Source organism: Oncorhynchus tshawytscha, linkage group LG06 (genome assembly GCF_018296145.1).
Source record: "Oncorhynchus tshawytscha isolate Ot180627B linkage group LG06, Otsh_v2.0, whole genome shotgun sequence".
NCBI classification, from domain to species: Eukaryota; Metazoa; Chordata; class Actinopteri; order Salmoniformes; family Salmonidae; genus Oncorhynchus; species Oncorhynchus tshawytscha.
The window spans coordinates 16328565-16342142 of NC_056434.1; the positions used below are offsets into that span (position 1 = coordinate 16328565).

The window sequence follows — 13578 nt, forward strand, 5'->3', positions numbered from 1 at the left end:
ACTAATGCTCATGGCTGAATGGAAGAAAGTCCCCGCAGCAATGTTCCAACATCTAGCAGAAAGCCTTCCCAGAAGAGTGGAGGCTGTTATAGCAGCAAAAAAGGGTGGGGACCAACTCCATATTAAAGCCATGATTGTAGAATGAACCGAGCAGGTGCCCATATACTTTTGGGCATGTAGTGTAGGAGACAAATTAAGATATGTTCAGCAAGCAACCGTGGGGACACTGGTTGAATCAACGTTGTTTCCACATAACATTTTATTGAAATTGTCTATTCCACGTTGGTTTAACATCTGTGCCCAGTGGGAAGGTTCTCTTTCCTATTTGTCCTTCAAGATAGATGACCACATGTCACAGAGATCACAATTCCTTGACCGAAAACACAAATATCTGTTTCAGTGTTTTTATTAGAAAAGGGAATTACAAAAACTTTGGCAAGTTCTGTGAATCAACAGCGGCGTTTGTATAAAATACATTCAATTTCAGGTGTGTGCTGCACTGCGCATGACACGTAAGCTGCATTGCTGACCTGAAGTCAGTTCTTTAGTACACTTCAAAGTGACATCTCCAACTTAAGGCTTAATGTAACGCTGAACAAACTTTCTGCAGACGTTTACAGACGGTTGGAAAACAAGGCATCTGGATTGAATCAAACACATAAAACCACATGGCTCTGATATTTCCTCCTGAGCCGTTTCTAAAGCTAATCATTTGAGCTTGCAGCAGCTACAAACACACTTTTCTTCCTCGTGTCACTGTTTCTAAATCAGTCCTAGACTATTTTCTGAGAAAACGTTATGCCCAGGTTTGTGCTATAGCGCGAGCTTTTACACAACACTAACTTTTCTCTTGAATTCTTCCACATGCAAAAAACTCAACCGTTTAGTTTTCATCCATTACTGTCAAATTAAGATTCAGAATACATTGAACATCCCCATACAGAGGACAGCTGCTATATCAGAATCTCTCATGGAATCATTTCAGTACATTTTCAGATACTACAGGATTCAAGTTCCCTTTTGCATAGTATTACCCGGCTAAATGCCGAAACCTGCCGACTCAACTCCTCCTCACCAAACAGTCTCAGATAAGTGCTTACTTGAATAACAGTAGAATTATTCATCATGATTGAGTCATACTACATGTCACCAGGCAAGGGGGAGTTGGGTATTAAAAGATGAGTTACAGGTGCCTCTTAACACCAAGCCAGCTGATAATTTGCAGATGTTAACTGAAGATATACCATTGCATTCTTTGAGGCCTAGTTATCATCTGCAACTCCAACTCTCCCTCACAAAAATCAAGTGATCCTCCCCCAATATTTCCCCAAACACAAAACATTTATTGTGTGGGGGTTCATTGATTGGCAGGAGGGGTGACTCGATTTCGTCATCCTGAGTCAGAATCACTTGAGAGGACAGGAACCATGGGAGAAGTTATTTCCTTTTCTTGTTGAACTTAACATGTCCCCCTTTCTTTTTTTAAAAAGGACTTCATCCACAAGCAGGTCCTGTCGCCTCCATCTTCTTTTCCAGCCTCTCAGTGGTACTCTAAGTCCCTTCCAACAACAGAAGCCACATCTTTGGACTGAGTCACCAGTTTCGGAGAGTAATCCAGGGGAAGACAAATCTCTTCGCTTCGTTTAATTAAATAGGGTCATCGTGTGACGCTCAAGTGGCGCTTATGGTTCAACACGTCATGCAGCGACGTCTCATGTTGAGGGGCTGAGGATTTGGGTCGATCTGCAGGAGCAAAACACAAAGGTTTAAGATTCAATAAGTAGCCTAGCGGTTAAGAGCATTGGGCCAGTAACCAAAAGGTCGCTGATTCAAATCCCCAAGCTGACGAGGGGGAATTTTTAAAAAATGTATCTGTCGATGTGTCCTTGAGCAAGGCTAACTGCTTCTGTAAATCACTCTGGATAAGAGCGCTTGATTAATGACTAAAATGTCAATTGAGTGATAGAAGTGTAATCAAAGAAGTGCATCCCTATTGTCACAAGAGTATTCCAAGGGGTGCTAGCTCACCTCGCAGTACACCGGAGGAGGTCGGAAGCGGAACTCCTGGACAAAGGCCCTGAGAGGGTGCTCCATAATCCCAGTGAGGTCCTCCTCAGGATGGGGGGCCGTAATGTTCCGCTCAGCCTCCTCATCCGTCACCACAGAGCTGTAGTCAGGAGGAGCTGTGTGGGGAGGGAAAGAGGGTACAGATGAGTAAACCATTTTTCATAAGGTAGAAGATTTTCAGGGGGACCTGGCATTGACACCGCTAAGTCTTGTATTACAATGAGACAGACACTTACGCTCAGGCTGCTCGGGGATGGCCATGCGGAGCCATTCCAGGTTAACACTGTACTGGCTGCTGACGCTGGAGGTGCGGCTACCAAAGGGATGGAGGGGGATGGTGCCCATGACCAGGGGCAGCTCTAGGCACAGCTTGGAGGTCCCAGGAACATCCACACACACCTAGGTGGTGGAGAGGGAAGAAAGCTTTTAGAACTACAGTAACCGACACGTCAGTAGGGGTAAAACTACTACCGACTGATCTCTAATTAGCTTTTCATTATCAATCGGAGGCATATCCTCAACAAGGAAAATCTAATGAATGTGAATGATGTACTTTTAATTCTGTCTATGGCTTGAACTCACCCTGAGCATGTATTCCACTTTGATGATGCGGCACTGCAGGATGGAGGGCCCGACAGGAGGGATCTTGATGGCGCGGCCATGCCAGGTCTCCCTGCGCTGGGCGCCCACCACATCACCACTAAGCGTGGCCACCACCGCTTGCTTCTGCTTCATGGTGCCCCGGGCGATGAACGTCTGCGTCTGTGTGATGTAGGCCTTGGGCACCACAGAGCGTGAGGTTGCATTGTCAAACTCAGCAAATACAGGAATCACCTCACCTGGAAGATGAAGAATAGAGGCTGTGAGGTGAGATTTGGTTCAGTTAAAATGCCTTAATGTTCAGTTTTCAGGGCCACTAGGATTAAAAGGTATGATTGGTTCTTACCTGGTGTGTAACCTTTACGATCGATCTTAGCGGTTATTGACACCTGTCCAAAATTGCGGTACCACACCCGTGCCATTTTGTCTTTTGTGCCAGCTTGGGGAGCCAATAAGGCTGGTGTGTTAATGTCAATGGGCTCGATGACTGTGAACTCCTTCTTGATCTTCCTCACTGTAGCCCAGGGCCTATGCAGCTTCACTTTCACCCAGTAGCGGATGCTGCCATGCTTGCCTTCGAAGGATGTCACCAGTGTCCTGTTGACGAAAAAAAAAAAAAGAGAAGAGTTTAAATAAATAAACACAGATTGATTAGACATTAGTTGTTCTTTAATAAGATGCAAGGATTTCATAGGTCCAAATCAAATGCAAATTAACATTTGCCTCCAGTGTATTACTGTATAATAATTCTAAAACCATTAATTCCAGAAAGGGATACTTACTCTTCAGGCAACTGGAAACTAAATGGGAATTCATGTCTTCCAGCAGAGAGGAGGGTGTGCTCGCCATTATCTGAAGAAAAATGAATAAAATAAGCATTCATTATTTGAAACCACTTCTGATCCACATTGATTACTGAATGAGGGCCTTTTGCTTTCCAAAAGCATTGTACTAACTAAAATACATACAGGAGAAATCACTGAGTTTATTTATTACAATGAACTGCAAATGCAGTTTTCCCTTTTCTCCTTAAACACAAAAGCACCATCACATGCCCTCTATACTGCTGGGTGCTCTTGAATGGGGATTTGCAGTCCCTTGTTTTTCTATATATTATAAAATGTAGGGCTGCATTCAGACAGAGTACATTTTTAGAGTGAATCCAAACTCAATCTAATATGCATAATACTTTCAAATCCTTTGACAGGGTCAAGTGCATTCAGTGGGGTTAAGTACTTTACTTTTACTTAAGTAGCGTTTTTATTTAATTTATTTTTTTACTTCACTACATTCCTAAAAAATATGTACTTTTTACTCCATACATTTTTCCTGACACCCAAAAGTACTAGTTACATTTTGAATGCTTAGCAGGACAGGAAAAGGGTCCAATTCACACGCTTATTAAGAGAACATCCCTGGTCATCCCTACTGCCTCTGATCTGGCAGATTCACTAAATACGAATGCTTTGACAGTAAATGATGTCTGAGTGTTTAGTGACCATGGCTATCCGTAAATACCTTTTAAATAAAAATAATAATAATAATAATTAGAAAATAAATTGTGCAGTCTGGTTTGCTTAATATAAGGATATTTTGAATGATTCATACTTTTACTTTTGATACTTAAAAATATTTAAAACCAAATACTTCAAGACTGTTACTCAAGTAATATTTTACTGGGTGACTGTTACTGGAGTCATTTTCTATTAAAAGGTATCTTTACTTCTACTCTCAAGTATGAGCATTTTGTGCTTTTTCCACCACTGAGTGCTTAAATTTTAATGAAAACAATTATTTTTCCATGCTGCAAATTTAAACGTTAAAAATAAAACGTGTATATTTCACCTTTAACCAGGTAGGCCAGTTGAGAATTTACCATTGAGAACACCCGAATATGAAAATTACAGAACAACTAAGAAAAAAACAAAATACCTTCCTATGAGAGAAACCCTACACAAAACCCAGTTATGTACAATGAAAATACTTTTCTCGAGTAAAATTTGCCCAAGTGGTTTTGCCCAATGAGTTGCATAGCATGGAACACTTCATTGCTTTCATTCACCGATAGAGAGTGAATGACTAACCTGCTTGCAGAAGAACTTCTCTCCTGTTGAGATACTCCACTTCGTCGCTGTAGTTTTGAGTATAGGCAGTACTGGACCCAGCCGAACGAGATTCGGTCCAATGCACTTTCGCAAAACCCTCTGCGTGCAACTTCAACGACTGCACTTTACTTTCACCTGAAAGGTTCAAAACAACTTTTCCAGACACCACGTCCCCACTGCTGAAAACTGGAGGGGAATCGATTTCTGGAGAGTCGAAGACGATGTACAACTTTTTCAATTTGTCGAAAATCATCGTGAGGGTTGTTTGTTCCAAACAGTATAGTTATGTTAAAATGTTATTGTTCCTTGTTCAAGTTTTCAAATAACGTTTCGGTACTATGTTAATATTATTGTCGCTACACTTGCAAAACAAAACTGATTAAGTAGTCGCGGCCACAGCTCCCTTTTGCACGATGTGGGCTGTCCTAATATATTATGTAAGGCCGCATAGAGGGTAACGGGCTAATAAACATCTTTCCTGGGTGTGGAGCGCTCGAGCAAACGGGGAAAACCGTGCCTGGTGATTGATGGTTACAGGTTCTTAGACGAAAACAGGCTTACTGAGCATGCCCGAAGGCTGCAAAGATCCTCCCATTTGACAAAATATTTTCACATTGCATAATAGTAAAAAGGGTATTTCAGCTTTTGCTTATGCCCATTTTTTGGTATTCTGTACATGTGGTCTATGCATTCATTTCTAGAAAGGGAACATGCGCAACTTGCCAAATACATATTTTTAAAGTCTGTAAATTCCTATAATGAATTATATTTTCATTGTTATTATTCATTAATGCACTGCATTGTTAGGGTGCAGCAAAATGCACACAAGCATTTTGCTGTACCTTTTATACTAGCTGTAAACTTGGTATGTGACGAAAACATTTGATTTGGTCATAACATTAAATTTTTTGCCATTTCATATAGTTTACCACTTCAAGAAACAGTAAGAATAAGGGGAAAGTGCATGAAGATGAATGGTACATTTTAAACAAATATTTTATACACATACACAGAACATATATTGAAGAACAATTAGTTACATGACCTCTAGATTGCAAAATCGGGTAACATCTTGTCCCCAAAAAAACAGTTGTTTACCGAAAGCATGCAGGGTTATATACTGCCACCTTGTGGTGTGAACGTGACACTTTTAAAAAACCTTGATTTAACTAGGCAAGTCGGTTAAGAACAAATTCTTATTTTCAATGACGGCCTAGGAACAGTGGGTTAACTGCCTGTTCAGGGGCAGAACGACAGATTTGTACCTTGTCAGCTCGGGGATTTGAACTTGCAACCTTCCAGTTACTAGTCCAATACTCTAACCACTAGGCTACCCTGCCACACATGAAACAGCAGGGTTTCCCAAACTCAGTCCTGGGGTCCCCCTGGGTGCATGTTTTGGTTCTTGCCCTAGGGCTACACAACTGATTCAAATAATCAAACCTTGATGTTGAGATGGTTATTAGAATCAGATGTGTAATGCTAGGGCAAAAACCAAAACGTGCACTCAGGACCTGTACAGTACAACTTTATGATACCCCCGCCTCCTGGTGGCTATGAGTTTTTTTGTTGTTGTCAGTCACGTAGGCCTCACTGTCTCTAATCATCTTTAGTCAGCTCTGACCATAGACTTCCTATAGTGGCTGGGCAGATGAGATAAAAACACATACACAAGCATGATTTTGGATTTATACAGCCACGTAGTATCAAATAATCAATGGTATGCAGACAAACTAACAAGTTTAATGCAGTGTAAATATTTGTGTTCAGATTGTACAGAAGGCCATAGCTACATGTTCAACAGTCTGGCTTGAATTTCTAAATATATAAAGGTGCAAACAGCAGGACTTAATATTTAGCAAATTAAGTCAGAGTTTATGATATATGAAATAATACAGTAGGTCCACAGAATGTTTGCCCTGGAAAGTTTTAGTCCTTTGAAGGTTATAAAATGGCCATACCATTAAAATATAAACAAATTCATTCCTAATGAAATATCACTTCATAAGCTATTTTACCAATAGATTTAGCATGATTGAAGTCTACTTTTATACATGTCTGAACACTGAAGTCCAACTACAGTGTATATGGAAAGTATTCAGACTCCTTGACCTTTTCCACTTTATTACATTACAGCATTGTTCTAAAATGGATTTAAAAAATGGATTAAAACATCCCCCCCATAACAAAGCAACAAAAAAAAACAGATTTGGAAATTTTTGCAAATTTATTTTTAAAATTACCTGAAATATCAGATTGACATAAGTATTCAGACCCTTTACTCAGTACTTTGTTGAAGCACCTTTGGCAGCGATTACAGCCTCGAGTCTTCTTGGGTATGAAGCTACAAGCTTGGCACACCTGTATTTGAGGAGTTTCTCCCATTCTTCTCTGCAGATCCTCTCAAGCTCTGTCAGGTTGGATGGGGAGTGTCGCTGCACAGCTATTTTCAGGTCTCTCCAGAGATGTTCGAGCAGGTTCAAATTCAGGCTCTGGCTGGGCCACTCAAGGACATTCAGAAACTCATCCCGAAGCCACTCCTGTGTTGTCTTGTCTGTATGCTTAGGTTCTTTGCCCTGTTGGAAGGTGAACCACCTTCCCAGTCTGAGGTCCTGAGTGCTATGGTGCAGGTTTTCATCAAGGATCTCTGTACTTTGCTCTGTTCATCTTTCCCTTGATCCTGACCAGTCTCCCAGTCCATGGCGCTGAAAAACATCCCCACAGCATGATGATGCCACCACCATGCTTTTGAGAGTCCTTTAGGTGCCTTTTGGCAAACTGCAAGCAGGCAGTCATGTGCCATTAAGAATGATGGAGGCCACTGTGTTCATGGGGACCTTCAATGCTGCATATATTTTTTGTTACCCTTTTCCAGATCTGTGCCTCGACACAATCCTTTGTTGGAACTCTACAGACTATTCCTTCAAATCTAATGTTATTTGTCACATGCGCTGAATACTTTACCCTGAAATGCTTACTTACAAGCCCTTAACCAACAATGCAGTTAAGAAAATATTTACTAAATAAACTACATTAAAAAAAAAATTAAACAATAAAATAACAATGAGGCTATACAGGGGGTACTGGTACCGAGTCAATGTGCGGGGGTACAGGTTAGTCGAGGTAATTTCTACATGTAGGTAGGGGTAAAGTGACTATAAATAGATAATAAACAGCAAGTAGTGGCAGTGTAAAATCAAAAGGGGGAGGGGGAGGTAAATGCAAATAGTCTGGGTGGCCATTAATTGTTCAGAGGTCTTATGTCTTGGAGGGGTAAAAGCTGTTAAGGAGCCTTCTGGTCCTAGACTTGGCGCTCTGGTACCACTTGTCGTGCGGTACCCGAGAGAACAGTCTATGACTTGGGTGACTGGAGTCTGACAATTTTTTGGGCTTTTCTCTGACACTGCCTAGTATATAGGTCCTGGACCTCATGGCATGGTTTTTGTTCTAACATGCACTGTCAACTGTGGGACCTTATATAGACAAGTGTGTGCCTTTCCAAATCATATCCAATCAATTGAATTTACCACAGTTGTAGAAACATCAAGGATGATCAATGGAAACAGGCTGCACCGCAGCTCAATTTCGAGTCTCATAGCAAAGGGTCTGAATACCTATGTAAATAAAGGTATCTGGGTTTTTTTATACATTTCTAAAAACCTGTTTTCACTTTGTCATTGAGGTATTGTGTGTAGATTTAAGCATTTTTTATTTAATCCATTTTAGCATAAGGCTGACAAAATGTGGAAAAGGGGAAGGGGTCTGAATACATTCCAAATGCACTGTATTAGTCAGGTAAATGATTTTTAGGGGGTGTATTTCAACAGATTTCTGTAGAGGCTGTTTACCTAGCTAGGACTCCTGATACAATATATCAGTTAATAGTTTTTCTATTCATGGAGATCTTCTTGATTTGAAATAACAAACAAAGCCTAATCAAAGTCAGTAATAATTTAACTTACCTACAAATTAAATCTTGAGTACTTTTGGAGGTTCTCTGGAATAACAAAAACCTTGCTTGACAAGTTTGCATGTAAAGAAACGTAATTAATGTGCAGTATAGTGAAGATGAAGGGTTGGGGGGTGTCCTGTCCCTCAAGCTCCCACGTGTTGTTTTCCCTGTTGCCTGAGAGACAGAGGCACTATTTTTTTTAAACCCCCAGCCCTTTTCAGACAAGCAACTGCCTCTGCCTCTTATTGGGCGTCTCCACTCGTACTTCCTTTTACAGAAGTTTATTCTTTCCAAAAGCACTATTCACAGTTGTCTATCAGTCATAATGAAAGAACATATAAAACCCCTAAATCAAGACTGTAAATTGCCATGACTTCCCAGTAACAGGACAGCTCTATGTATTTACCCTGCAGGCTGATGTCCTACACTCAGAGAGAAAAAAGGGGGGAAAAGTGCTATATAGAACCTACAAGGGTTTTTCAGCTGTCCATAGGATAACCCTTTGAAGTACCCTTTTTGGTTCAGGGTAGAACACTATGGAGACAGCCGAAGAACCCTTTTGGAACCATTTTTTCTAAGAGTAAATCCAATTCCTATAAGCATGTTGGTGCTACATGTGAGCTTCATTCACACACAACCAAATTTAAAATATTAAGTTCATGCTGTAAAATATTCTCCAGAGTTTTGTGCCTCTAAGAATGTAATTTTCTAATAGGTGTGCATTTTTCCCCCGAGGGCCATAAGTAGGGCATGTGTCTTTACTGTGTCCTACAGTAGGCTTGGTGAAATCCAAGATGCACTAGGCTACTTTTAGAGATAGCTTTTTAAAACACGCAAACAATTAGTCCCATTCATTGGCTCAAAATGAAAAGGAAATCAATATATGCTACACCTTAGAAATAGTTTAACATTGTTGAGAAATAACAAAACAGTTGAACAATGACCAGAGTGCTTTTCCCATGAGAAGACTACTTACCTCGGATGAGATGTTGCCTCTTCCTGAAGTAACTGATCTTGGAGGTGTAGTCGTTGTAAACGGCATTCATGCCTCCACTGCGATTCTCAAGCCAGTGGGCAGTGGCAACCCCTCTTCCAAGGACCTTCATGGAGTCCACTTTCGTATCCCTGTTGAGCTCCAAAACGACCTTTCCGGACAGTATCTCGCTGCTGGCATACACAGCATCGCCCGGTCCGTCGAACTCCAGCTTAAAACTTTTGATAGTATTGAAAGTCATTCCTTGGAGGGGAAAATAAAGATTTTTTACCACAAGAAAATGTAGCCTGAGACATAAATAACTGAAGGAGCTGAGAATCGTCAATCACACGATTCTAAAACTCAATATATATACACTAAATTAAATTACGCTGTTTTTAAATAAAATCTTTCACACCAGCTGATCAAAAGTCTGTCAAAGAACGCAAACCAAACCTACCTTCAAAAAAAATGGGAGATGGTGAATTCGAGGTGTCAGGCTGTCTTCGCTGACTGTTATATTAATATTGTACAATGTTTCTACCACATAATTTCGACGCACAGATAGGGCAGGTTCCGTTTACACGCCAATTAGAATAAAGCACATTTGAGTCACGTCGCCCATTCTTGGAGACGAGCGTGGACAGAAAGCGACAACTGCAGAGATATTAGAGAAAGGATGAGATAGGAATCCCATTGGCAATGGATGGAACAACGAAAAATTCCTCATCAGCAGACAGTCAACCAATCGCGTTCACGTTGTCATGTTGCGTCACGCAGTTGATAAGTTAATCGTCACGCAACCCTTTCTCAAAGTCAGGGTATGAGTCGAGAAACATGCCTATTTTCGTCAAAAGTACGTAATATCACGATTCCAATGTTATACGATATTAGAGAACAAGTTAATTATCTCACATCTCGGATGTGCAATGGTGTACTTCTTGTTTACGAAATTCATGCTAATGTTGTTGTTTTTGAGCTCGGGCCCAATTGACTTCCATTCAATCCATGAAGGAGAGCTCTTCTTGTCCCACAAATGCACCGTACGCCCCATTGACAACGCACGAAAGCACGGGCAACGTACACAATGAGAGGTACAACCATTCAAATGGAGTTTCCTATCTCCTTAAAAGTATCTGACTACTTTTTTCAGTACGTGCTTGAAATGTAATTGGTTTACGAGATGATTCGCTCATAGATTGCTGTCCAATCCTTCCCTCCCTCATACATGAGTGCACAAATGTATGTCTCATGTCTACATACATATGCAATACGCATCAACCGTATAAGAAAATAGAGAATGCATTGGATGCATAAGATATCAATGCATGGAATAAATCAAATCAAATATTCATATGTAATAGGTTTAGGTATCAATTTATGAAAATATAGATTAAAATGGAAGAATATTCTCCCATATTTCACATCGGCCACACTCAACCCCTTTTGACCTCCTCCTTTTTCCGCTCCTTTTTCCGCAGCGTCTCTCTCCTCACCCCAATCTGGGCTCGAGCCAAGGACCCTCTGCACACATCAACCACAGTCACTCACGAAGCAGAGCAAGGTGAACAACTACTTCTAGGTCTCAGAGCACTGAAACACTATTAGCGCGCACCACCGCTAACTAGCTAGCCATTTCACATCGGCCATATATATACCTGTTACTTGTAGATTTTTCTGACTAGTGCAAAACATTTGCTATATAAATGTCCACCTTAAAAAATACATTTAAATTGATAACATCTGATATGTGTTGATGAATTAATGAACTTGGCTATGTTTCCCTTCATGATAACTGGGTCATTGTCCTTTCAGGTGTGTGAAATCAGGTTTGACATATTTAAGTCTAACCACCCACTCACGGTTTTGCTCAACAAAGCAGCTCCCAAACATGGCAATCAGCAGCTTGGGTTCAAGGTTATGTTGCTGTTTCGTCATTCTCCTATTTGTTTTTACACATATCATACTTAGTCAGGTGTGTAAAAAAAAAGGGAGTAAATCCAAGAACTAAACCTGTCATTGCCCAAACAGACACTAACCTTAGCAACACACTTATTGAATACCACATCATGTCTCATAATATCCATAAAACCTCGCGGTAAAACTCGGAAATGGTTCCAATCCTTTTTTCCACCATACATTTTTCTGTAGGGGATTTTAGAACTACAGTGGGGCAAAAAAGTATTTAGTCAGCCACCAATTGTGCAAGTTCTCCCACTTAAAAAGATGAGAGGCCTGTAATTTTCATCATAGGTACACTTCAACTATGACAGAGAAAATGAGCAAAAAAAATCCAGAAAATCACATTGTAGGATTTTTAATGAATTTATTTAAAATTATGGTGGAAAATAAGTATTTGGTCGATAATAAAAGTTTCTCAAATAATTATTACAATTATATCAAAACATCACAACAAGGTAAGCATACACCAAACTAGGGCTGTTAAGGTAACCTTATTATACACTTATACACTGGCGGTCACCAGTTTTGATGGCAGTCAAATTCCATATGACCATTTAGTCAGGGTAATTAGGGTTCTCCCAGCTCTGATGCTGCTGATGGTCATTAGTAGCCTACCAAATAGCTATCTGCCTGGTACTCAGCAACTCTATTGTCCAAACCACTCTGACATCAATGAAAATGTATCAAATCTAATCAAACATGTTGCGCAACATTTCTATAGGCTATGCAATTGCGTGATAAAGTTGATGGCCTCTATTAAAAAGAGGAGGATCAGCTTTCTATAGGCTAGACCTACTGTTACGGATACAGTTATCCTGTGTGTGTGTGTGTTTCTTTTCTCTCCTTCTCCCCTCACAGGTGAAAATCATCACTCCCCAATCAGTCAACAATCAATCATCAATCAGAAGACACACCTCCTCCTATTTCCTACCCTATCACAGTTCCTTCCCCATGGTTTAAAAACCCCATAATTTGTTTGCTCTAGAGCTCAATTCTATCTGTAAATGCCATGGCTGTAGGTCTCTGTGTCTCACTCTCGCTTTGTGTCTTAACCTCTCTTTTGTTTGAGCGTCTCCATAGCACTTTGTCATCACCTGTAAGTATTGTTTTTGGTTATGGTGTTTGTTGCTGGTGGGAAAAGGGGGAAACCAAGACAAGTCGCCCATGGGCATACACTACCCGTAGGTGAACTTTGTTAAATACACTAGTTAGAACTGGGCGGGCCACCCACTGTATTTTTGGTTAGTTAGTTTGCTGTTGTTAAAGTAGGCTAGTCTAGCTTAGGGGTGTTTTTGTATATTTATTGTTTCTTTCCTTGGGTCCAGCTCAGCCCCTTTTCCTGCTCCCCCCCATTACCGTGTGTTTATAAATAAACCTGGAGTTTGACGGTAGATTTCTGTTGTCGTGGTTATTTCGTTCACACTTTTACTTTGTCACAATAATAATTTGCATGAGTTATGTTACGGGTCTCATTACCATCCCCCCTAGACTGTCGGGCCAAAAGGGATTCGTAACACCTACTATAATTATTTATCAACTTTCTTAATATTAAGCACATTGCTTTGCTTTACAAAAGGAGTATAGTCTACCTGGCTGGCATGAAAATTAACCATGGGAAAAGCGTTCTCCATTGGTTTATTTAAGTGCATTGAAATCTATTTTTTTCCCCATGCCCCTGTTCCGATACAGGTGCATGATAATGGTCCATTCTAAATAAAAACGAATATCACTAACATCAACTAATATTATTTAGTGTATGTAAAGACATTTAAATTAAGAATAGTCTGATTCATGACAATATTAGCCTTTCACTTGTAAATGATGTATTATCATGTGTGAATGATGCCCAGCTTGTGCATTAAGGCAAGAAATAGCGTATACTTTTTCAAATAATAGTCACATCTCATGTAGCCTAGCCC

At 40.3% G+C, this 13578-nt stretch overlaps 1 protein-coding gene across 2 annotated transcripts; it reads right to left on the reverse strand.

The window, feature by feature from the left end:
- Positions 1-390: 390 nt before the first annotated feature.
- LOC112252117 (arrestin domain-containing protein 2) lies at positions 391-10318 on the reverse strand. 2 transcript variants are annotated; one of them, XM_024423080.1, is made up of 8 exons: positions 10158-10318; positions 9701-9961; positions 3450-3519; positions 3014-3264; positions 2650-2906; positions 2304-2466; positions 2029-2183; positions 391-1743 (listed from the first exon to the last, which is right to left on the reverse strand). In XM_024423080.1, exons 2-8 carry the CDS (start codon positions 9957-9959, stop codon positions 1690-1692), a joined length of 1209 nt encoding a protein of 402 aa, XP_024278848.1. In that variant the 5' UTR covers positions 9960-9961; positions 10158-10318; the 3' UTR covers positions 391-1689. The 2 variants fall into 2 exon arrangements, with proteins under 2 accessions (XP_024278848.1, XP_024278847.1); XM_024423079.2 differs by lacking the exons at positions 9701-9961; positions 10158-10318 and adding an exon at positions 4752-5284.
- Positions 10319-13578: the final 3260 nt, after the last annotated feature.